This window comes from Eschrichtius robustus, chromosome 7, assembly GCF_028021215.1.
Source record: "Eschrichtius robustus isolate mEscRob2 chromosome 7, mEscRob2.pri, whole genome shotgun sequence".
In the NCBI taxonomy this organism is placed as follows: domain Eukaryota; kingdom Metazoa; phylum Chordata; class Mammalia; order Artiodactyla; family Eschrichtiidae; genus Eschrichtius; species Eschrichtius robustus.
Genome location: NC_090830.1, coordinates 73,712,670 through 73,737,325, shown reverse-complemented (window position 1 = coordinate 73,737,325; position 24,656 = coordinate 73,712,670). Strand labels below are relative to the sequence as shown.

General features: G+C 36.1%; 1 protein-coding gene across 3 annotated transcripts in view; it reads right to left on the bottom strand.

Moving 5' to 3' along the window:
* MYPN (myopalladin) overlaps positions 1-24,425 on the bottom strand; it is a 75,563-nt gene extending 51,138 nt beyond the window's left edge. The window contains exon 1 of one of the 3 annotated variants that reach the window (XM_068548859.1): positions 24,349-24,425. In XM_068548859.1, the coding sequence (XP_068404960.1) occupies positions 24,349-24,425 (77 nt within the window). Of the gene's footprint in view, positions 1-3,074; positions 3,095-12,144; positions 13,053-24,348 lie in introns of those variants that run through there. The other 2 variants (XM_068548858.1, XM_068548860.1) reach the window with 2 other exon arrangements.
* Between the last annotated feature and the right edge of the window lie 231 nt (positions 24,426-24,656).

Sequence of the window (24,656 nt, the reverse complement as noted above, 5' to 3'; positions counted from 1 at the left end):
TGGATCCCTTCTCCCATCATTCTCCCTTTACTGTGTTGCAACCACATTGGTCTTTTTTCTATTCTGTGAACACATTAAGCTACTCTCCATATTAGGATTTTTGTACTTCCTGAAATCCTTGTCCCCCAGTCTTTATAAAAATAGGCCCTTCTCATCAGTCAGGCCTCAGTTCAAATGTCACCTCCTCGGAGAGGCCGTCCCTGATCCTCTTCCTAATGTAGCTTCTTTATCCTCAGACACTATCACATTATCCTCTTGTGTTATCTTCATAGCACTTATTATTATCCGAAATTATCTTATATGCTTGCTTACTTTGTTATTATTTGCTCCCCCTACTATATTATAAAGTCCACGAGAGGACCTTGTCAGTCTTACCAATATAATCCCACACTTACGGCAGCATCCTGGCACGTAGTACGCACGCAGAAAAATTGTGTTGGATTTGTTGAAAGACCAAATGATGGAAAGAATTGATAGTTAATATTTTGTAAGTATTTTATTTGCTTCATCAAATTCTATTCCATTGTTTGATCTGTTGTGGCGGCAGCAGTGCATGCAGCTGCTGAAATGGGTTTCTAAATCTTCCAAAGCACAAATCTCAACAAGACCCCATGGAGCTTGTATGAATGAACAAACCCTCAGAGCAAGGTAGTTGTAAATACAAACAGTGAGCGTCCAGAAAAACATGTGTTTATCTTTACTCTCCGCCAGAAATGACCCTAAAATGAGAATAAAGGAGGTTTTTAAAGGGATAAAAGCACAAGGTCCAAAAGAATGGGAAGGGAGATAACAGCAGACCTGAGACCTCAAACACTTTTGAAAGGTGGAAAGCAGAATGAGAAGCGAGGAGAGTTGAAAAATCTGAAAACTAAGTGCCTACTTGGGGATGTCAGTGAAAGAAGGCAATTTGTGCAGCAGGACCCCAGCAAGTTTCAGGATTTAGAGATACAAGTTTGGGGGTGTGAAAACACACTGACAATGGAGGAGGGAGATACAGAGCTTAAAATAGGGTCACTGATTCCAGGTTTAGAAAATGAACATTTAGATTCCCCCAGCAGGTTGCATCCTGTCTTCTGAGCAGTTAGGAGTTGCCCCAGGATGAAGGCTGAGTTGTTGGCTGTGTGAGTAGCTGCTCCATATTGGAGCAGGAGGAAGAAGGGTAAAAAATAAATGGGCCTGGTGGCTTAACTGTGTGGAACAGAGTATTTAGGAAATGTTTTACAAATATATTGGAAAACTGAGATGAATTGTGATAGGACCACAGAGCTAAGCACATAAAAAAACAAGAGAGTCATCAACTCAGGTGAAAATTAAAAGTTATACAAGCCAGGAAGCAGCCATTTTTCCCTACTGGGCTTGGCAGAAAATAATACTTACATAGTAACAAGAAGTTAAACATTAAATTTTTTAAAACAAGAGTGTGATATGATTATACTGAGGCAATGAAGGAAGGAACAATGGAGGTTCTGGTTTAGTGAAGGGGTGCTAAACCACCATCTTCTGGAACAGGAAGTAAAGAGAAAATAGCATCAGCATACCAAGCAATAGTGGTTTATAAGCATATTACAGTGGTTCTCTTCACTTTCACTTTCTGTGAAGACAAAACTGTTTTCCTATAATACTAAGATATTATTTTACACTGATGGTGCAAAAGCCACAGTGGGTAAAATTGCTGGTGCTTCAGCAGCATAAAACTGAGTAGTGGTCATTGTGTTCTTCACCACCACACTTGCAGTTAAAACAAAAAAAGCCAGGTTCACTGAAAAATGTCCTCAGTGAAGCAGTAAAAGTCATTACATTTATTGCATCTCAACCTTGAGTCCACGTCTTTTTAACATTCTGGGTGGCGAAATGGGAAGTAGCATAAAGCGTTTCTCCTGAATACAGAAGAGCACTCGTGTGGCTTTTTAAGTTGAACTAGGCACTTAATGCACGAGACAGTATCTTAACTTGAAAGAACAGCTGACAAATTATGGTTATTCAGATTTGGGTGTTCGGCAGACGTTTTCTCAAAAGTGAAGGAAGTAAGCCTGTTGTTTCAAGTAAAAATAACTGATCCCATTTGTTGCCAAGGAAAAAATTTGAGCTTTCAAGGAAAAATTAGAGTTTTGGAAAACTTGTATCTCCCATAGTGAGTTTAGGGCTTCCTAATACTTAAAGAGATTTTTAATGAAATCCATGATATTAACATACATGATTTTCTAAATATTATATAATAAAATGTGTCAACATTTGGAAGATCTACATTACTCATTTTCCAAATGACCAATGCGTGATGTTATCCATTCAAAGTTCAAGACAGACAAAGGGTTTTAGTACAGCAGGGTACAAAAGTTCATTGGCATGGTTTCAGATTTCACATTGCAACTAACCTTTAAGAAACTACTGCAGTTGAATTTTCATGTAGTATCAAATCAGAATAGCCACATTATCTGAAAGGGCTATTAAAGTATTCCTCCTGCTTCCAGCTACATATCTGTACAATGCCAGATTTTTAAAGTTTACTGCCACCCAGACAACATATCACAGCAAACCAAGTGCAGGAGTAGATAGGACAATCTAGCTGTCTTCTATTACGCCAGACATTAACGAGGTTTGCAGAAAACGTGAAACAATGCCACTCTTCTCACTCAAATATTTTTTTGGGAAAATACAGTTACTTTTCATAAAATTATTTATATGAGCATGTTTATCACTGTTATTTTAAAAGGAATAAGTAAACAACTATTTAAAATGTTTCTCAGTTTTAATTTCTAATATGATAATTATGGATATAATTCACATAGACAGAACCTCTTTTGCATCTCAAGAATTTTTTAGACTGTAAAGGGGTCCTGAGAACAAAAAGTTTGAGAACCACTGGCATATAATTTAGAAATCTAGAGGTGAATAAATAGGAAACTGCAAAAAGAGTTGAAAATGGTCCATTTTTTAATATTATTTGACTTGTTAAGCAATGTACCTGTATTAATTTGATAAGGCAAATATAAATATTTCAAAACAAACAAACACCTTCCCTTATATAAACATTATAAGGTTACCTCATTTCTTTGGATAACATTTCTCTTCTTTACCAAAATGAGAGTGGAAACATCTCTGAGCAATTGGACAGCTGGAGGCGATAAGTGGAGTGATTCAAACGCCCAAACTCTCTGTCAGAAACATTTTTGTCCTTACTCAGATGGCCAGGATGGCTTCAGCCAGCCCCAAAGGACAGCTAGTAACCGCTGTCATTCTTACTTTAACACCATGACCCACTCAGAAATAATGCACCAGTCAGGCTGCCTTCTGAAAAGAAATTAAAATTTACCCAGCTACTCTGAAGACTTTAGAGGAGAAGGAGGGAGCATGCTCTCCTCAAACGTCTATCCATGTTAGGGAATGCTTTCATAGAAGTACCCTGCCCAGATGCATGTTTTTAGAACTCCAAATCTTCATGACACTTACAGAATGGCAGTGGTTGCCAGACATGATTCATGGTTCAGCAGAAATGAGTCAGTGATCTGGGGAAATGGGACAAGTCCAAATGATAAAGAAGGCTCCATCTTTAATGCACTAAGGACAGCTTGCCAGACCTGCTGATTTGGCTAGCTACCAAGCCTGGGAATGAAGACACTGAAGAGACACATTTTTCAGATTTAACTGGACTTTTAAGCTACATATCACCATTCTGCTCTTAGGTTACTATTTTGTCTAAAATATGGTGTGGCTAAATATTATGACTCATTGTTTTAGCCCATTAACAACTCCTAAACATAATTTGAATGTGTTATTGTGGCTCACCAGTAATAATGCTCATTAAAAGAATGATTACTCAGAGCCTTCTGTTTACCCTGACCCAGCCTTTCCAATGTCCCTGTTCCACCTCCTATTACTCCCTCTCCTAATACCCTGTTTGTTTACTTCACAGAACCTACATATCACTTATAATTATATGTTTACTTATAGGTTTATTTGTTTAATATCTCTCTCCCTTACTGGACAGTAAACACCACAGGGCAGAGATTATCATGTTTGTTCGCTTTACCACTTGTTTATCTGGTTCCTAGCACAGCGTATGGCACAACATAGCTGTTCCAAAAGATGTTTGTTGTATGGATGTTAAGTGAATGAATTCAAATTAAGATTATTATAGCCTCAAGTCTGTTTCATTTTCATTTTTCAAGAAGCCTTGGGGACTAGATGCCTGATCTCTTAAGTAAAGAGTGTAAGCCCTGAAATAGCCAAAAGGTAGTTTATTTACTTACTGACATCTTCAGCTCTCTCCATGCATCAGAATGACTCTTCATATAGAGAGTGCAACTGGAGTATATAATAGCAGACATTTTCTAACAGGACTCAAAGTTATGTTGGATTTCGTAACACAATTCAGTGTTTTGTATGTCCTGTTTGACCACTACTGAGTTAACGAACTTAAGTTTTCATGTCCAATGGCTATATTTCACTAATAGGAGTTTGGGGTTACAGGTGGGACGGTTATGTCTATGCTTTAACTTTTATTAACATTTATTGAGTTCTTCCAGGTGGAAAATTCTTGGTACACTAGACTCAAACTATAAAAACCAAAACCATAAAGGAAACTTCAGTTAATTTGACACTAAAGTTAAAAATATCTAATTATCAAAAGATACCATAAAGAAAGATCAAATGGGGAGAGAATATTTTCATAACACATAATGTCATATGATTAGTTTCCTAATCATATTTTTAAAATTCTTACAAATCAATAAGAAAAGAACAAACTGATAGAAAAACGAGTGAAAGATGTAAACAGACCCTACATAGAAAATGAACCCTAAACGATCAATAAACATATTTTAAAAAATCTCAACCTCATTGGTAACTGTGAAAATGAAAATTAAAATCACAAGAAGCCTTCCTACCTATCAGATTTGCAAAAATTAAAACGTCTGATAATATCCATATTGGCAACAATGTAGAACAACCAGAACACTTATGTAATGTTGGTCGGAATGTAAATTGAAACAATTCCTTTGGAAAATAATCTGGTGTTATTATAAAGTTGAAGTTGTACATACTCTGCCAGCAATTCCATGCCTAGACATACTCGTGCACCAGGAGACTATGCTAGAACATTTATAATAACATTGTTCCTATTAGGAAAATAACTGAAAACAACCCAAATGTACATCAGTGATACAATTTTCTCACCTTACAGTAAAATACTATGTAGCAATGAAAGTGAATGAATGAGAGTTACACGCAGCATCACAGATATACTTTTTAGAGAAAAAAATGCAAGTAGCAGAAGAATACGTACATTATGATTCCATTTACATAAGCATTTTACAACAGTAAAATTAAAAATATTTTTTTAAACTCTTTATTATGGAAACTTACAAATGTACACAAAGTAGAGCAGCTGTATAATGAACCCCCGCGCATGCATCACTGAACTTCAACAAATGGCAGATGTGTTTCTTTTATACATTCCTCTTTTCCCCACTTTGACTTATTTTAATGTAAATATAGGACTTTGTGTCATTTCACCTGTAAATACTTCTGTACCAATATTGTTTAAGGACATAAGGATATGTTGTAAAATTATGAAGGAAAACTGTTAAGAAAAATTTAAAGAGAAAACACATGATTTGGGCTAGGGGTTACCTCTGAGCAGGGAGGAAGGGACAGGATCAGGAAGACACTAGATTTAAAAATGATAGTAAGGCAGGCACACAGATGTTTGTGCTATTATTCTTATAATATATCCATATTGTAGGTATTCTTCAGTATCTATTCAAAATGCACTTGTAAAACAATTCAGAAAATTCTGTCTGGTGATCCTTGTCTACTCTGGGAGTATAGATGAGGAGGTTGAGAGATTGAATAGAGAAGGTTAGTAGGCAAGTGACAGGGACGTCTACAGAATCCCTTGGAGATCTTGACTTGCAGCCTCTGGAGTTGGTGGTGGTACAGAGGCTTTACCCAGCTCTTGCCTCAAAAACTTTTAAGGTGAAATGATATTTAGCATTGTCCAAGAGGGAAGAGCAAGAAGAGAGGGCTGCATTGGAAACCGCCAACATTTCCAAAGTTTGTGAGGGCAAAGATATGGGTTTTCCCATGGGCCAAGTGGACACCACAGAAATTAGCTTGGTTTTCTATCTCAAAACAGATCTACCTCAAAGAACCACCTGCTAGGGTGAGTGACACGAACAGAAAGAGGCTGTGAGGGGTGTACTGTTGGAGGAGGGGCTGAGGGGCAGGTGCTAGAACATTCAGTAGAGATGACAACATTCAGGTCAAGGAGCAGAACAAGGGGCCAGCCCCCCCGGGTGAGGAGGTCTCTATAGAGATTGCAAAAGTTCTCAGCACAGAAACAAATGGCACTTTGTTAAAGCACACATGTCTGGGCCTGCGCTCTAGAGATCCTAATTCAGTAGGTCCAAGGTAGAACCTGCAAATTTGCATATCCACCAAGGCTCCAGGTGATGCTGACCTGCTGGTCCAGGGACCCACTTTGAGTAGCTTGTTCTGGGAGGCTCTTGAAATCTAGCCTCTGTCCCCCCTCTCTGAACTTATCCCAGACCATTTCCTCCTCACTGTTTATGTTCTGGTGACATCAGTTTCTTCAATTCCTTAAAGTTAACCATTGTCTCACTGCCTCAAATTTGTTATTCCCTCACCCTGCAACACTTTTCCCTAAACTCCGCTTTGCTGGCCTAACTCCTAGTCATCTTTTATGTCTCAGCTTAAATACCACTTTTTAAGAAAACCTTCCCCAACCCATTCACAAGGTTTGGTCCCTTTGCTTTATGCACCCTCCTTTATAACATTTATCACAATTATAATTATATAATCACTGGAATTTTTGTCTGTGTTCTTTTCTAGATTCTAAGATCCATGAAGGCAGGGAATTTTCCTTGTTCGCTGCTTTAATCTTATTGCCTGTAACAGTACATGGCACATAATAAACACTTAATATTTGTTGCATGAATGAGTATATAGATTTTCCCAAAAGGTAGAAGAAAATGCCCCTAAATAATGTAATGTTTTAAAATGTTTATATAATATTTTACATTACATATCATATATAATTATTTATAATATTTTTAAATTTCCCTATATCATTTAAAACATCCTTTGTCTTTTTTTTTTTGGTCACGCCACGCGGCTTGTGAGATCTTAGCCGGTGCCCTTGACAGTGCAAGCGTGGAGTCCTAACCACTGGACCGCCAGGGAATTCCCAAGCATCCTTTGTCTTTACAGCTAATTTATTTCCTTTTTTATTTCCTCAGCACGCCACTTACAGGCAAAAGTCCAGAAGTAGCAATAGCAAAAACTTAATAGCCAAAGCAGATATCAGCATCTATAAAAGGTAAATTTTTGCTGCTTCAGAGGGTTATGTACAAGCAAACATACTTAGTGTGACCCAGCTGTACATTCCTGGGAAAAGAATTTTGAGTCAGGTTACAAAAAGGGATCATGGCCATTTGCTGTGAATTCCTGCAGACTCTTTCATCTGTGGGTAACGCATAAATGTATTTCAGCTCCTCCAATGAAGCTATGTTCAAGATTAACAAGCTTTCAAAAACAGCTAGCTTTAGTGATATAGGATCCTACCCTTACAAAACAAAACAATTTCTTCCCAGTCAACTTGGAAATCAACAAATATAGGCAAAAAGGATTCTTCAATTTGCTAAACTAGGGTTATAAAAACATGGGTAGAATACTGAGAACACAAAGAGGCATACACATACAAGGTTAGACCTCAGTTGCCAGGTATATGTCTTACATTTTCTTGCAAAAATAACAAACAAGATACTTTTCTTTTTGACTGTGTTTTCCTTTATGGCAAACCAAAGTGTCTCATTATTTTAATGCATTTTTAAAGGCATTCTCCAAATCAAAATCTGTGCTCCTGGGTTCTATGGAGATGCTTTAGGAATTTCAGTGGTGAGCAAGGTAGGACTGCATGCTCCCCTCCACCCCAACTCTCTTCAATCCCAGAAGCACTAATTTTATCTTTAAAAAGTGTGTGTATGTTGCTATAGAGCAGAAACTAACACAATATTGTAAAGCAACTATACTTCAATAAAAATTTTTTAAAAAAGAAAAGAAAAAAAAAGTTTGTGTGTGTGTGAAGCATGTATTGGGGTAATGTAATGGATTTACTGTGGGGAGAAAAATGGGGGGAGGAATTACTGCCAAAAGAAGGTTGGAAAACCCTGGCCCAGTCTAGCACAGCTAGAAGTTAGTTCCAAGTGTTACCTGTATTTATAGTCCCTTTGTAATGCCAGAGATACTGTGTCCAAATTTCCCAGTGTCCAGGGCATTCCTTGGAATGTCTCCAGTTCCACTACCCTCTCATTTGACCTTCAATCCTGCATTTCTGACTGTCTACTGGATATGGTCCCTCCATCTCCTCAGACTCAAATCATCCACCTCCTCCAGTTTCTCAGACCTTGACAGTGACCCCAGAGTTCTCTCAGGTACCCAGCTTCAAACTCATCCGTCCTGTCTAGTCGGTCACCAAGTTCGGCTTGGTTTCTTTTATTCTAAATATTGCCCTCTCACATCTTTTCTCTGCTTTCGCACTACCCCTACCCTGGTCTGATCAGAGCATCTGATGCCTGGAATACCCTTCACAGCTTCCTAAGTGGCCTCATGGCTCCATTCTTTTGGGGTCTAACTCATTCTTCCAGACTAACTCTACTTAAATTCTCCCTTTCATCTTAGTACGTCCTTATACACAACCTTAAATGTTTTCCACTTGCTTTTGAAACCACTTCTGAACTATTCTACTTTGCTTTCAAGGCTTTTCGAAATCATCTGGCTCCACTGTTTTCCAGTTAGTTCAGTCTCCTCACTGTCATCTAAAGATATTATTACTATTCCAGCATCTGTACTTTTATGTAAACATGTTGAGTTGACCTGGCCTAAAAGGACCTGTCCCTCTGCCTGCTTCTTCCGTCTTTTCTCTCATCTTTCCTCACCTGTTATCCCATGTTCGTCACATAGCCAAGTACTTGCAGTTCCCTGAAAACATTCGTCTCTAGGCCTTTCCCCTTGCTTTCCTCTTCCACCCTTAGTTTTCTCAACTAAAGTGGCACCTCCAGCGTTAATGCTTCCTTCATCCTGCACTTCAGGCAAAATATCACATCTTCCTTTGAGCTGCCATTGCATCCTATACATACTTCTGTTACAGCCCTTATTACACAGTATTGCAATGTTTTGATTATATGTCTGTCTGATTCCTCTATTAGACTGTGAGCTGCCCTCTTAGAAGAGTTTTAGACTTGGTTTCAAAACAAGGTCCCTGACCTCCAATAGCTCCCAATTGTTTTGTACCATCAATGAGTCACTTTAGTAACTCAGTAGGTATTTGTTGAATGAATAAATGAGTTAAATTTCTACCTAACTTCTTCTTACTCTTCAAGGTTCAACTAAAATCCCCTTATGTCTCTGAAGTCTTCTTTGACCTTTCTAGTCCTCCAGACCTTCTCTGAAGTCTGATAGTCTTATGGTTGTCCTATAAAAGTTAGGATGATTTCTTTTTATTATCATTATTTTTTTATTGGAGTATAGTTCATTTACAATGTTGTGTTAGTTTCTCCTGTATAGCAAAGTGAATCAGTTGTACATATACATATATCCACTCTTTTTTAGGTTCTTTTCCCATGTAGGTCATTACAGAGTACTGAGTAGAGTTAGGATGATTTCTTTAACTGGATTGCAAGTTCCTTGAGAGCAGGGACACATTTATATCGTCTCTGTCATTGCACTGGTCACAGTGCTGAGTTTAGAGCAAAAGCTCAATACATACTTGCTTTGTGATTAGAGTTATATAAGTTCTGTACTTAGGAAAATAATGACAGCTAATAGTCTATTTGGAAAATCCTAAGTTTTTTCTTAATATGATTACTGTCATGAAATTCAGAAAATACTTATTGAGTACATATTAATTTCCTGCCACGAAAACAGTGGTTGGGATACAGGCATGAATTCTATCACTGAAGAAATGCTCTCCAGGTAAAAATTAGTATTGCTACATGGAAGTTGTGTATATTTCTTTCACTTTTAAATTTGTAAATGTTTAATTGGTTGATTGAGTAGTTTCTGAGTGACCACCAGGTTACTTTGTTTTTCAAGGCGTGGGTATTTTGTAATTCTTCCTGGGTAATTTTTCTCACGGGAGCACTGAAGTCTTTTTTGTATCTGAGATTGTCATGGTCGAGAATGGGGAGGATGAGTCTTGAATGATCTGGTCTAATTTTTTTGAAAGAGTCCAATCTATGACCAGAAACTAGTGGAATGGATAGGATTAATCTAAGTAAGTTGTATGTGTGCCGTAACTTGAGTGCTTACCAGCTTACTTAGACTGACCAGATGCCACTGGGTGGTATACATCATGGTGCTATGATGACATCTTGCCAACATTACTGACCAGAGTTCCAGGGAGTGTCATCAGGCTTGCATAGAGTAGAAGGGTAGACACTGCCCTGTGTTGTGCAGTTCCAACCCTTTGCCACATCTTAGTCCAACTGTATCACTCCTGATTTAAATCTAAGTTGAGTTTCTTGTTTTCCTGTTTCTTTATGCGTTAGTTTACTCATAACTTAGTGACTACTATATTATGCATAACTACTATAGGCTAGAAGCCATGCTTGGTGCTCAAGATCCAAAGGTAAAACAATAGAACCCCTGCCCTCAAGGAGGTCAGTTGGATAACTAGATAGTAAAAATGTATATGCCATTGTAGAAATAATATTTAATATTGCCTTATGTTGACTCTGAAAAGCAAAATTCAATATACGAATATGTTTTTATACTAAAATCCCTTTAATCAATAGGAATACATAATTAAAGATATTATTAATACTAGTGCTATTACTACCCTATAATATGAATATTTTGCAAAAAGAAGATGAGGCCCTGCTTACATAACTAGAATAAATGTTAAGTAGTATTCTAGTAGTAATTAGGTGGTTAGGGAGGCAAAGTAACTCTTATAGGACTCTAAATACCAGTAATTCTCTATAAAAGTAATATATTTCCAGCACATTATTCATATATTATTACATTATAATACAAGAGGTAGCAAATGTCACCCTGGGAGTTAAGGCTGGATCCAGATTTTGTGGGGCCTGAAGCTCATAAAAGTGTAAAGACCTCTTAAAAAAATAAAATAAAATTAGAACACAAAATTAGATGTAGCCTGTGCACATGAAGAGCCTTGAAGCTTAAGCTTTACTTACTTCACAGAAAAGCTGATGGTAGACACATAAAAGATGAATATCCTTTCTACTCATCAGTCATATTAGGGAAAGACTTGGGCATTAGGGAGAAGAGTGCTCATTAAGTGGATATCAAAAAGTATATAATAAATACAATACATGTAAAATAAATCTTTAAATTGATCTTTGCCACAGCCTTATTCTACCTTTATTCTATCAGACTTTATTCTATTATTTGGTTTTTTTTTAATTAAAAAAATACCACAGGTATTCATTGAGTATAGGTCATAAATACTTTGTTTTTTAAGCTACAGGCTGTAGACCTGTGCTAATACATGTTCATTAGCCACATGTGGTATTGGGCACTTGAAATGTGGCCAGTGCATCTGAGGAACTGAATTTTTAATTGTGTTTAATTTTAATTAATTTAAATGTAAAAGCCAATACTCAATTCAGTTCTTACAGAACTTTTAAGTATGTTTGGAACAACTTGGGTCTTACAATCTACTTTTTCAACTACATTTTTTTGAAATCTAAATGCACATTAAGTATTTCCTAGGAAAATTTAGAATCCAAACTGAGATGTGCTGTAAGTGCAGAATTCACGTTGAGTTTTGAAGCCCTGGTGACAAAAGGAATGTAAAATATCCTATTAATAATTTTTATATTGATTACATGTTGAAATGGTAATATTTTTAATATATTGGTTAAATAATATATTTTTAAAAATTAATTTCACCCAGTTCTTTTTATTTTTAAAAAATGTGATGACTAGAAAATTTTAAATTGCATGTATGTCTAATATTACACTTCTCTTAGACAGTGTTGCTTTAAACTCTGACTCAAAGGGAGTATATAATTTTTGAAACCACACACGTGAAAGATAAAATGAAGAGGATCACAGTAGATGGAAAGTAATTACCAAACATTACTAATGGGACATTTTTACCTTACTTCAGGTGGTGGAATTCCTACCACTATGCAATCCAACTGTACTCTGGTTCCTTCTGGAACTTCTCTGCTCCGTAACTTTTGAGTGAACCGGGGAGGTTGCCCCAGAGGTTCTTCATAGTACAAAGATGAAGGAGAAGACCCCGGGGTGGTGTCTCCCCCATCTGCCTCACTGGCAGCCTGCTCAGCTTCGCGCCTCTTGGCTTCCTGCTGTTCAAGGGCATGGTTCACTTCATTATCCCTGGTATCTGCAGGGATAGGGATGGGAACAGAAGATCTTTCTCTTCTTTCTGACAGATCTGAGAAACTGGAGCTGTTTTCCTGCATAACTTTGCTTTGAGATTCCAATTTATTCTTGTGGTTTTTGCAGGCACGAGGTCTAATCCTTTTGGAGCTATGGGCTTTGAAAAGGGATGACAGCTCTTCAATGAAATCGGCAGCCTTATTTAAGAATACTTTTTTGGACTGGGTTTCAGAACTATACTGCGGCCTTTTTGCCTCCTGGAGGCTCTCTTTAGAGTTGGTAGGACTTCGAGAGTTATCCTGGCAGAAGTTAGGGTCAAAACTTGATTTAGGTGAGTGTTTCATCTGATCAGAAGAAAAACATCTTCTAGCTTGGGCTTCATCTGCTTTCTCCAAAGGGTCATGATTGATTGCCAGTCTTGCCAAATTGACGCTTTCATCTAATTCTTCTTGGCTCAGAAAGGCTGAAAGATCTGGAAGGTCATCTTGGCCTCCTCCACCTTCAGCAGCTCCAGAAGGACTGCCAAAATGGAAAGAGTTGGAGGAAGGCTCTGCTCGACTCCTCTCATTGTTTCCCTGATGTCTAGTTTCAGCTAGATAGCTCTCTCTTAGAAGCTGAGATATGGAAGTAGAAGCTTCTAGGCTGTCGTCTTGCATGCTGTCACAAAATAGCAATAATAACAAAAAGTTTGGATCATTTCTACAGAATAACAAGTCTATGTTTATTACAGCATGATAGATGCTTAAGAACTTAAATCTGAAAATAAAAATTGCCTAGTTTTGATACTTTCACAAAATTTACTTTAAAGACTTAAAGATTATTATTCTCAAATTGTAAAATGGAGAGGAACTGAATGAGGTTTCCCTGAAATTGGACATGGGTGATTATCACTTTATTAAATTCTTTAAATACAAGTTCAATTTTGAAAGCTATGCTATAACTATAGAGATATTAAATGTAATTTCTAAACATAATTTTGATAATATCTGTAAGGGGTTTTTAGTTTTAAAGTGCTTTCATACACAGAGAGTTTTCCCTCCATCCTCTCCCCCTTACCCTGAATGTAATAAAATAACAGAAATTAAAAGATGTTGACAATATAATCTCATCTAGTTACTGAAAATATAAACTTGATCTAGCTCATGAAAATAAATAATGCTTTTATTTTATGACTAGAGACAAGTTGTTTAAATTCAGTGTTGTTTTTAGGCTCCGTGTGCTCTTGAAAACTATAATGATTTAGTTTTTTCAAATAAGGTATGATTATTTTAATTTCTACAAAGGTGTGAGTTAGAGCCTAGGTTTTAAAAAAATCTCTTAAATTAACATTGGTGAAGAGGGGATATGGAAGCCAGGGAAGTGGGGTGCAAGACAGGACACTTTTCACTGTATACCCTTTTCTTACTTTTAAATTGTAATTATACGGGTATATTCTAATCAATTATATATTAACATAAATTATATGGGTATATTTATTCAAAAATAAATAATTCTTAAAATCTTATAAAAATAGTACAATAACTTTTGTTCAAAGTCCCTTGGACTAGAAATTTTGGTAATGCAAACTACTTTCATATTATTAATGTTATACCCATTTATTCACTCACACGTTTACTAGAAGGATAGCAAGCTTGTAACCCATAGGCTGTTACTCCTCTCTCTCCTCCTTAAGGGATGTAGCTAACTGATTACAGTATTCTTCCCATTGACCTTCACTTTTTTAACTCTCCAGTCCCTCAGCCACCACGCGCCACTCAGAGATGGTAATGGAGATGAAGACTATCTGCCATTCTTGGCTACTGTGTGCCTTGTGCTTGGAAGATGGAGAGGAAAGTAATCTCCTAAATATTTTCCGGCTTTAACATTCTATGACAAAATTTATTTCAGTTAATTTCTCTTCTTTCTTTTATATGACAGCCTCATATCATAAATAAAAATATTTGTAATATCACAAAATATTACAAATAGGGCTTCCTAGGGACTGCCCTAGTTCTCAAACTTTTAGAGTGCTATCTAAAACTAACCTCTAAATTGACAAGGTAGGCAGTCACCTTGAGAGGACAATTAAAGATGGCTAAAAGGATCACCTACAGCAAAATGTTTTTTCATATGCTTGCCATAGCCTGAGATTAACACTACTGGAGCCACTTGTTTGGGTGAGGTTTATTGTGCCTTAAAAAAAGATTAATTGAAAATGCAGTGGGGTTGGATGGGTGCAAAGATTTATCTACAACGATACTCATCATAGTATGGATGATAATATTAAAAAATTGGAACCATGTCCAATAAGAAATTAGTTAAATCAGTATGATATGCTCATTAAATAGAACTATATGGCTATTTTAAATTTTGAAGCACAGTGAATGATATACAAAATAGTATATGAAAATGTAATTGAGATCCCAGCTGAAAATTTGTCTCTTTGTGCATTAACTTTGTAGAGGAATAGTTAAAGGTATTGAAGTAAGGTGCAAAATGCTATTTGAAAATGTAATTAATATACTGATTGAAAATCCTTTCCATTTGTAAATCAACTATCCCATTAACCAAGTTTGAGTTTCTGTATATATTTAAATGTGAGGGGGGAAATTCAGTGCTTTATAAATCAGGATGGTCTTCTCTCTATTAGTTAGACGTTACTGTATATTGTGTTTTAATGTAACTTTGTCTCTAGCTCTTTAAGATGACTTTTATCTTGAGGCAACACGGAGTGAACATTGGCTTTGGAATCAGATAAATCTGTTTTCAAATTCTGGCTTCATCTCCTAGCAGTTGTGTGACTTTGAGAAAATTACTTAACTTCTTTGATCTTTGGATTCCTCATCTGTAAAACATGGATAATGTCTATTTCCCAGGGGAGTGAGGATTAATAACATTACGATTGCAAATCTCGTAAAACAGGGCCAGCCACTATAATGAACACTCAGCTGATGTTAGTAAAAAAACAGTACATGGGAGCTTCCCTGGTGGCACAGTGGTTGAGAATCTGCCTGCCAATGCAGGGGACACGGGTTCGAGCCCTGGTCTGGGAAGATCCCACATGCCGCGGAGCAACTGGGCCCGTGAGCCACAATTACTGAGCCTGCGCGTCTGGAGCCTGTGCTCCGCAACAAGAGAGGCCGCGATGATGAGAGGCCCGCGCACCGCGATGAAGAGTGGCCCCCGCTTGCCGCAACTAGAGAGAGCCCTCGCACAGAAACGAAGACCCAACACAGCCATAAAAAAAAAAAAAAAAAAAAAAAGACTAGCTTTAAAAAAAAAAACAAAAAAAAAACAGTACATGGGTAAAGGTGATGTTAATGTTGAAGAACTTCCAAAAAGTTTATAAGTATGGTGAAAATAGAGAAGAAAATACACATGTAAGTAATCACTTCTCTCTACAACTATGTCTTTGTTGTTGTTTTTTAAAGAAAAGGAGCCAATGGGACTTCCCTGGCAGTCTAGTGGTTAAGACTCTGCTTCCACTACAGGGGGCACGGTTTGATCCTTGGTTAGGGAATTAAGATCTCACACGCCCTGCGGTGCGGCAAAAAAAAAAAAAAAAAAAAAAAGGAGCCAGTTGAGGTGTAAATGTGTGCCTGTTCTGATGCTTATAGCCATGAGAAATTATTAGAACAAAAATTTCAAGCATTCAAAATTAAGGATTTCTTTAATGTTTGAATGTAACAGTTGTTACCTAACACTTTGGAGTTAGATAGATCGGGTTCACATCCTAGTTCTGACAGTTCCTAGCTGTATAAACTCAAGAAAGTTACTTAACCTCTGTAAGCCGCAGATTGCTTGTTTGTAAAACAGGGGTAATAACAGTAGCCATTTCATAAGTTGAAGGGTGATTAATGTGCTTGGCATCTAGTAAATGTTCAATATATGGTAGTTACTATTATTTATTATTATTTAACAACTGTGGCCACGTACCATGATAAGAAGTAGAACTAGTGACGTGACTTGATCCAAGGACACACTTTGAAGACAAACTGAACTTGAATTTGTAGTTAATTCAGCGTATCTGTATTCTGTGAAATATGCATAGTCTCATGAACAAACTATGCTGCCTTCAGATCTTTGTACATATCCTCTTTGTTCAGGCTGCTCTCTTTCTCCACCTCTCTTCACTATCTTATTGGGCAAGTCGTATACAATCTTCACTTCTTAGCCGAGAGTTGGCCCTGGGATTTCTTCTTTTCTCTGGGTTGGGTACCTCTCCAGTGTGCTGCCAAAATTCACTGTCCTAACCCCCAAACACAGCACTTATTACGATACATATTTGCCTATTTACTTTTCTGTCTACCTCATTTTGTTTTGTACACCCTCATCTCTGTACACACACAGCACATAGAAGGTGATCAAAAAGTATCTGTTGAATTCTTTTGTTTATTAGAATTTCCTACTAAATCTATGGTTGTTTATCTTTTTTTAAAGTTGCAGGCTAAAGTAAGACAGATAAATAGAAATCATATTTACAAAGGAAACTTACAGACACAAAGAAAAAATATAAACTGGTAAAAGCAGTAATAACTTCAAAGTGACTTTCAAATAAAAATTTATTTATGGTGGATAAAATAACTGGAATTATGCTTTGTTTTCATACCAGAAGGATCAAAGAACAGCTGATTATAATAAAAAACCTGGGTTTGAATCCCAGCTCCAACACTAAATAACTTTGCTATCTTGAGCAAGTCACTTAATGCATCTGAATCTCAATTATCCTCATCTATCAAATGGTATAATAACAATTCCATCTCAGATGGTTCTCAGGTGGAAATGCATGTATAAATTGTTAAACTGATAAATATTACCTAAAATAGGAAATATGAAAATGTATTACTTTCTCTTTCAAGCATTAATTTTAAAACTATCTGTTACAAAACTTATACTTTTAAAAAACCCAAGAGCTATTATGGATAACCCAGCTTTCATTTATTTATCCAATAAATATTAACTGAGCATTTACTATGTGCCAGGCACCCTTCTAGGCCCTGAGGATTCATCAGTGAACAAAAGACAAAGTCCTTGCCCTCATGGAGTTGACATTCTAGTAGTGAAGATATAAATGTTAAGAAGAAAAATAAAGTAGGGCAAGGGAATAGAGAACGATGAGGTAGAGAAGGTGTGCTACTGATATTTTGGCTAGGGATGTCAGGCAAAGCTTCTCATGCAGTGGAGAAGTTAGCCATGTGACCATCTGGGAGGAAGAAGTGAGTGTCAAGGCCAAGGGAGGTGAATGTTTGGTGTGTCCAAGTCAAGCCCAGTGGGCCAGGAGGTGAGTAAGAAAGAAGAGTGGAAGGCTAGAGCATGTAAGATCTTTCAGACCATGGGAAAGACTCTGAGTTTTACTAAATGTGTGAATGGGAAACCATTTTAAAGTTTTTTGAAGCAGGTGACATGGTTTTGAAAAAGTTCAATTGTGGCTGCTATGCAAAGAATGCAAGAGATGATGCTGGTTTGGATCAATGAGTAGTATTAGAGGAAGATGGCGAGAAATGGTCAGATTTGAGATATCTTTTGAAAATACAGCCAGTATGATTTGCTGATGGATTGAAAGTAGGGTACAAGAGAAAGACCAGAGTCAAGAGTGACTCCAGTATTTATGGCCTAAGCAACTAGGTGAGTGGAGGAATTATTTACTGGGATGAGGCAGGAACAAGTTTTAGGAAGGGTTCTCTTAAACATTTCATTTGACAAATGTCAAAGTTCTCTTAGACATTTCAGCTGGTGCGTTCAGGTGACATTGGACATTGCTTCCTTCTTTCTGCTTATTATAAATTGAAACAGATATTATGCTGCTTTCAAACTAAGAATGAATAAATGCCATTGAAAACAGATTGTGCTTTTGATGAAATGGTCATAGGTTTGAAATGAGGCAGTTAATGTGGCATCAAGACCAACTTTAGTAAATCATGTAAACTAATTTAGCCACATAGAATGCTTATTGAATGTTCTTCGCTTTCTTTTGCTAAATATCTATATTTTTTCCCTACGAGTTTTCCTGAAAAGAGGATCTGACCTAAGAACTTGCTGAAAATGTTAGGAGTCTGGTTTACAAAAACAAAACTTAATGCTGATACCTTTGGGCATATTTCTCAAGTCATGTTAACACTATTCTTCTGTAGGTTCTGAGAAGACCTTGTTGGAAATAATATGAGTTATAAACTCATCTTTTGGTTATAATATGAACATTTAAATCAGGGCATTGACCAGAGAATTAGCAAAACCTAATATGAAGTAACTTGGATTAAAACATGAATACTGAAGTTTTCTGGCTATGAAATATTCTTAGATATTAAATGAGAAAACAAATCTGGTTACTAGGGGAACATAAAAACAGACTAATATTTAATAGTTATTTGGCTAGAGAGCTGGAATAGGAAAAGATAGACATCTTTAATTAACTCACCTCTAAACTGAGGAGCAGAACTACGCTGCTTACTTCGTAGGTTTGTTTGTGAAAGAACTTTAGAAATGTAGACACTATACAAATTCAAGGTAATCCTTTTCTGTAGGGGAACACTAGTGTAAAGGATACCAAAACCAGAGCCCAAAGTTAGTATTTAATCTGAAATATAGCAAATAAATAGTATAGAAGTAAATTCTATGACCCTTAAAAAAGGTAATGAAGCCAAGTAAGATGGCTTCAGGAATCTAGGGCCAAAAAAAGGGTTTGGTGGTAGTCACAAAAATGAGGTTTTCTTTCACTCTCAATTCACCACTCATGATGAACTTAGCTCTTATACCGAAGTCCCAAATGAGAAAACTTTGTCAATCCCCATTAACTCAAAGATTCATTTTAAATAAGAAAAAAAATGTAAACGTTTTCATCCTTCTTCAGCCTCTTAATATTTGGGTCCATTTTCTTTAGGTGTTTAAGGATTTGAAAAATGATAACTTCCCTAATTGACACATTTGCTAGATTGGGAGAGGAGCAAGTACCCCAATTCGGCTTGTGATCTCAAGATCTAGTTCTAGTTCCAGCCCTTGGTGTGAAGGCTCTGCTGGGCCTCTCTCAGACCGTGGGGTGCATTGTGACTCCAAGTGGAGGGCTATGTAGCACACAGTCTATACAGAGCTTGTCAAGGTGACTCTAGTTATACAGAGCTGTAGGAACTCTTCAGTGACTGCAGGTAAATAGTCACACCAACTTTTGTGCCCACCAAAAATGTAACTGCTGAAAATATGTTCTTAAATTTCTCAACACACCATTTTGTCTGTACATGGGTTGTTCCCTTTAAGCAAAAGCCCAACGCCTTAGCAGTTTTAAAAGCTCTTTGTCAGCTGTAAAGCACCATAGAAATTTAAGAAAATATTCTGTGGTGTTTGATCCTTCTATATCTCTTAAGAGAGGAAAAGAGATAAGAAAATCTTTTCATCTTTTTGGCTTGTTATAGGCAATAACACCATGCTACAAGCAATGCCTTTGTCAAATCTCAATGTCAATGAGGAGACTAATTATTCTGGGGTTAGCAGTCTCATTCATGTTCTATTTTCAGGTTAATGAGCTGAGTTCATTACTCCTATTGCATCGAGGAGTTAACCTAAAAAATTTAGCTGTCACCTTTTCATATACTAACATTAGTTCATTAAAGTCCTTTCACAGTGAAACCTAATTTACCTGTAGTCCCGTTTCTTCAAAAATAAGTTTGAAAAACCATCTCTATGAATTCCAAAACCCTGTTGGGATAAAAATTCATTCAGTTTCTTGTGTCTATGAATTGTGGTTCTGAGTCCATTCCATTGAACGTGTGCCTTTGTAAGCTAGAAATTATATTCTATTATACAATAGATGTATTGGAGTCTGTAGTAGAGTCTGTATTCTAAATTATACACGTATGGAACACTGGCGCTTTAATACATTGTTAGGAGTTCCAGTAACATTAGCCATATTCTATAAGTGGGAATAGAGACAAACCTCCAGAATTTGGATAATGTCCAACTGTTTGTTTCATACTCCATTATTGTAAGATTCTGTAATGTTTATAATTTTGTGTCCCGACAAAGTAAGTATGGTGTGCATATATTTCAGATTTCATGGGATGGCCTTGATTTTAACTATTTTGCTTATTGTCAAATGGTGTATCAGACAGCATATCTTAATTTTTGTTTAAAAATATGTTTATTATAGCTATAAGTGTAGACATTCTCAATTTCCTAGAAAAGGATTATATGGATTTTATGTGAAGTTAAGAGTTATTATTAAGGAGAGACTAAAAAGTTATAACAGTTTTTAAATTTAGAGCTTGTAGAATTCATTTCATCATTACCAATGTGAAAGTAGTTGAATAATAATTTTTTGAGAAAGGAAACTGGTTAGCTGTTTTGTTTCTTTCAAACTGATTGATGCTAGTATCTTTAACAAGTATGAGTAAAAAAATCTGTTGATAAGATAATAAAATTTCTTAGCACCCTTACTGTAATGTTCACTTTTTGGGAATGGAAATACAGATTAACTCATGTTTTCTTTTTCTTTGTTTATACGGTTATTAAAATATAATTCAAGTTGTGCATCTAATTACTGCTAATAGTGCAATGTACCAAGCCAAACACTTGCCACTGACTGTCAAGTGTCTTTCTGATGCAGCTGAAAAGGGAGGGGGGGGGGGAGAGAAAGAGAGAGAGGGGGAGAGAAAGGAGAAAGAAAGAGCAATGTCCTTTGAGCAAGACTTTCTGCAGCTGTTGTGTACATTAATCCAGGGAGCAGATCTCCCAACACTAAATATAGCAAGCATATCCTTTTACATGATAAAAAAAATGTTAAATGAAAGTCTTTAACTATGGAGTCATATTATTTTAGATTTGATTTCCTTTTAAAAGGAAATAGGCATTGCACACATATTCTCTATACAAACACCGTAATTTTAATAAATGAATGTATGGAAAATGCCAATGGTAATACACATATCACGACTTTCTCTGTTAAGATATTTTCCTTTAGGACGCGAGTAGGCTGTGATCACTGAGGGTCTCATCAATCCCCTCCAAAATTTGACCACGTAGAAAACTTTATTTTTCACATAATTTTGTGTCCCATCATACGTAATTAGAAAGTTATCCTCGGTTTCACTCTAAACAACAGAAATTAGGTCTCGGAAATATCCCTTTCCCATTGTCAGTTTCTTGTTATCAAAACACACTTGAGAACTTAAATCTGGATATTACCTTTCTTTTTTTAGTTGACCCAGATGAGGATGTCCAAACACTCCACCGTGATGATAATTATCCAAGGAGAACTTTTAGATGAAAGCACAGGAGAAAAAGAAAATTCTTCACGCCCTTGGAAATGGAGAGTAGCCGTCCGTAGAGTGAGGAGTTAACCTTAGTTTCAGTGAAGATGGCTGTTAGAAGCTGGACAACCTGTCACCACCGGAGCCAGAGCATTTGTCAGCTCACAGGTCCCAAGTTATTTTGAGCTGTATAAACCATGTGCCTGTGAAACATTCCACCTGATTGGATAGGAGAAAACTGAGCAAAGGGATTCCACAGCAGGACAGCACCTATGGGAGGTGGGGGTCAGTCAGTTTTCCTACCTATAGAATTTCACTTACAGCTAGAGGCCTAAGTTGTTTATTGATTTATGTTTGGAATTAGTACTAAATTCATTATAACACATTCCATCTGTCAAATAAAATGGCATTATTTTTTGAAATACATCAAAATTCTTAATTTTTAAGAGAATTAACTTTATTTTTTTTAATACTTAATTTTTATTGGAGTATAGTTGCTTTACAATGCTGTGTTAGTTTCTACCATACAGCAAAGTGAATCAGCCATACATATACATATATCCCCTCTTTTTTGGATTTCCTTCCCATTTAGGTCACCACAGAGCACTGAGTAGAGTTCCCTGAACTACACAGAAGGTAAGAGAATTAACTTTAATTCATGGGAAATTTACTCTCATTTAATCACTGATACATTTTAGGAAATTTGGCTATGAAAAGCCAGTATGAAAGTGAGGTCTAACATTTTAAAGCTGAGAGGTTTTTTTTTTTTTTTTTAACTGTTTGTTAAAGGCTTAGCAAAAGCAGAGAAGATAACTAACATTAAAAGTTGTTAACTAGAGATCACAGAAAAAATGGAGAGGAAAAAGCCATCAGTCTGAGAATAAACCCAGTAACAAATTAGTTTGAACAAACTTTTTCAGAAAAAAACCTAATCAGATACTGTTTAAAAGTCAAAATTGCTATATAATGTAACACATTACAACTCCTATTCATTTATTAGTACCTGGAATAACTTTTTTTTGTATATTATTTTGAAAAAGTCTATGCCAGATTTCTTCTTTTACAAGCATTGCCGAACAATAAAAAAGATTCCTTAGCCAAACCAACATCTGCTCAAAAACCTACTTTGTCAAAGTATAGGGTCTTTGATATTAATTTCATATATTTTCAGAATATGAATTTGGAAAAAAAAACGTTAACCCCATTATTTCAGTCTTGGTAGAAGCCTGGGTTTTGAAAATTCAGATAAATGCCATTTTTTTTTTTTTTAAGGGTCATTCTTAGATTTGGGTAGCATAAAATACATTGATTTAAACCTACCTTTCTTAATTAAATCACACAATACTTGTAGAATTTCTTCCCATTCATTCAACAAATATTTATCTAATGCCTACTATGTACCAGGTACTGGGTATAAAGCAGTGCACAAAACATAACAAAATTCCTGCCCTCATGGCATTTACTAAGAGATCTTTTTACCTTTTTCAGTCACCTTGAGACTCCCTATAGTATATTGAATAGATATAAAATTTGTTTATTATGATCAAATCAGAAGCTTCACTATACCTTTTGTTAAGGAACTTTGAATTTACATGGGCAAAATGAAAAAGACTATTGAGGAAAACTTCAAAATAATCCAGACTGAAAGCACTATTACTGAGGAGGGAGGAGGGCACAAGAATAACTGAGTTATATGGATAGGTTATTTTCATTACTGCATTAATCTAGATCTTCAATGTACAGGGTTGTTTGCTCTCTTACCTGTGCTGAAATTAACCTCAAGACTACTTAATTGTGTTTCTGCATTTTCTATTTAGGTAGGTGCTCCAACGATTTCTTTTTATTTAAAGAGAGGATCTTCCCCCACTATCCCTTTCAGATCTTGATGCATAATCAATATAAGTGCTGCTAAGTCTTGAGTCGGGACAGGAAAAAGTAAAACCTCCATTTCATTTAGCACATAGATGTGCTACAATTTGATTTTCCAAAGGGAAATGTCTACACACACTGTAAGTGAACATATTTCTGCTTCCTTGCAAACTGTTCCATGATAAGCCTGGTATCCTACCTTTCACCCAGGTATAGAACACTGAGGTGGAAGAAGACCCATACTGAAAGATAAACTAGAGTTGGTTGGGCAGTGGAATTCGGAATCAATAGGAAGAATTAAAATCGGTTTAAAATGCAAAAAAAAAAAAAAAGTTACGGAAAAAAGAGACAAAGAAATTCTGAATAGCAGTAATCTTTCTTTCATTTTTACCGTAACATTTTCAAATACAGGTAGTGTACAAAATTTTTTGAGCTCTTTGAAAAAAAGTTGCATATAAATATTTTAAATAAATAATATTCAGCAACTGTGGATACCTTGCTTAACAGTATATCAACCTTGTATTCTAGATTCTAGTTTTTTAAAATTGGTTTCTGCTCCCAGGTAATGTAGCCCCTACCCTGCATATCATCTTAGTAATTGTATAAACATTACACCACAAACCTACTAGTTTAGATTTTACCAGAGTTTACTGGTACAAAGAATACTTTTTAAAACTTAAAAAATATATCCAACATAGTTAAAAACAAATTTCATAAGTGACAAGTAAACACAAGTTTACATGTCTTAAGCCTTCCCCATAAAGTTGAGTGGCCCATCTGACACATGTGTTTATTGTGGTTTGAACATGATCTTGTTCTTGCCTTCAGCTGTTTTCTTAATTCAGTCACTCAGTTATAGAAACAGTTCACTCACATTGGGGTGATCCACAGGGATGCCAAGGAATCTGGAAGATCTATGACAGAGGAAGTCTTCACTTGGAGGATTAGCATGTGAGAATTTCTGTGCTAGTAGATTCATATAACATTTTTGTATTTGCTATTTTTCCAGATTGCTTTAGATTTTTATTCTTTAAAAGAAATTTCTGACATATACGAAATTTTCAATGAGTTTTGCTTAAAGTTTATAGATTTATATTGAGGTATTCCCCTCAAGTATCAGATGAAAAAACAACAATCCTCTGTATCTTATTTTTAAAGCATAGAGACTTGTATTATTTTCTA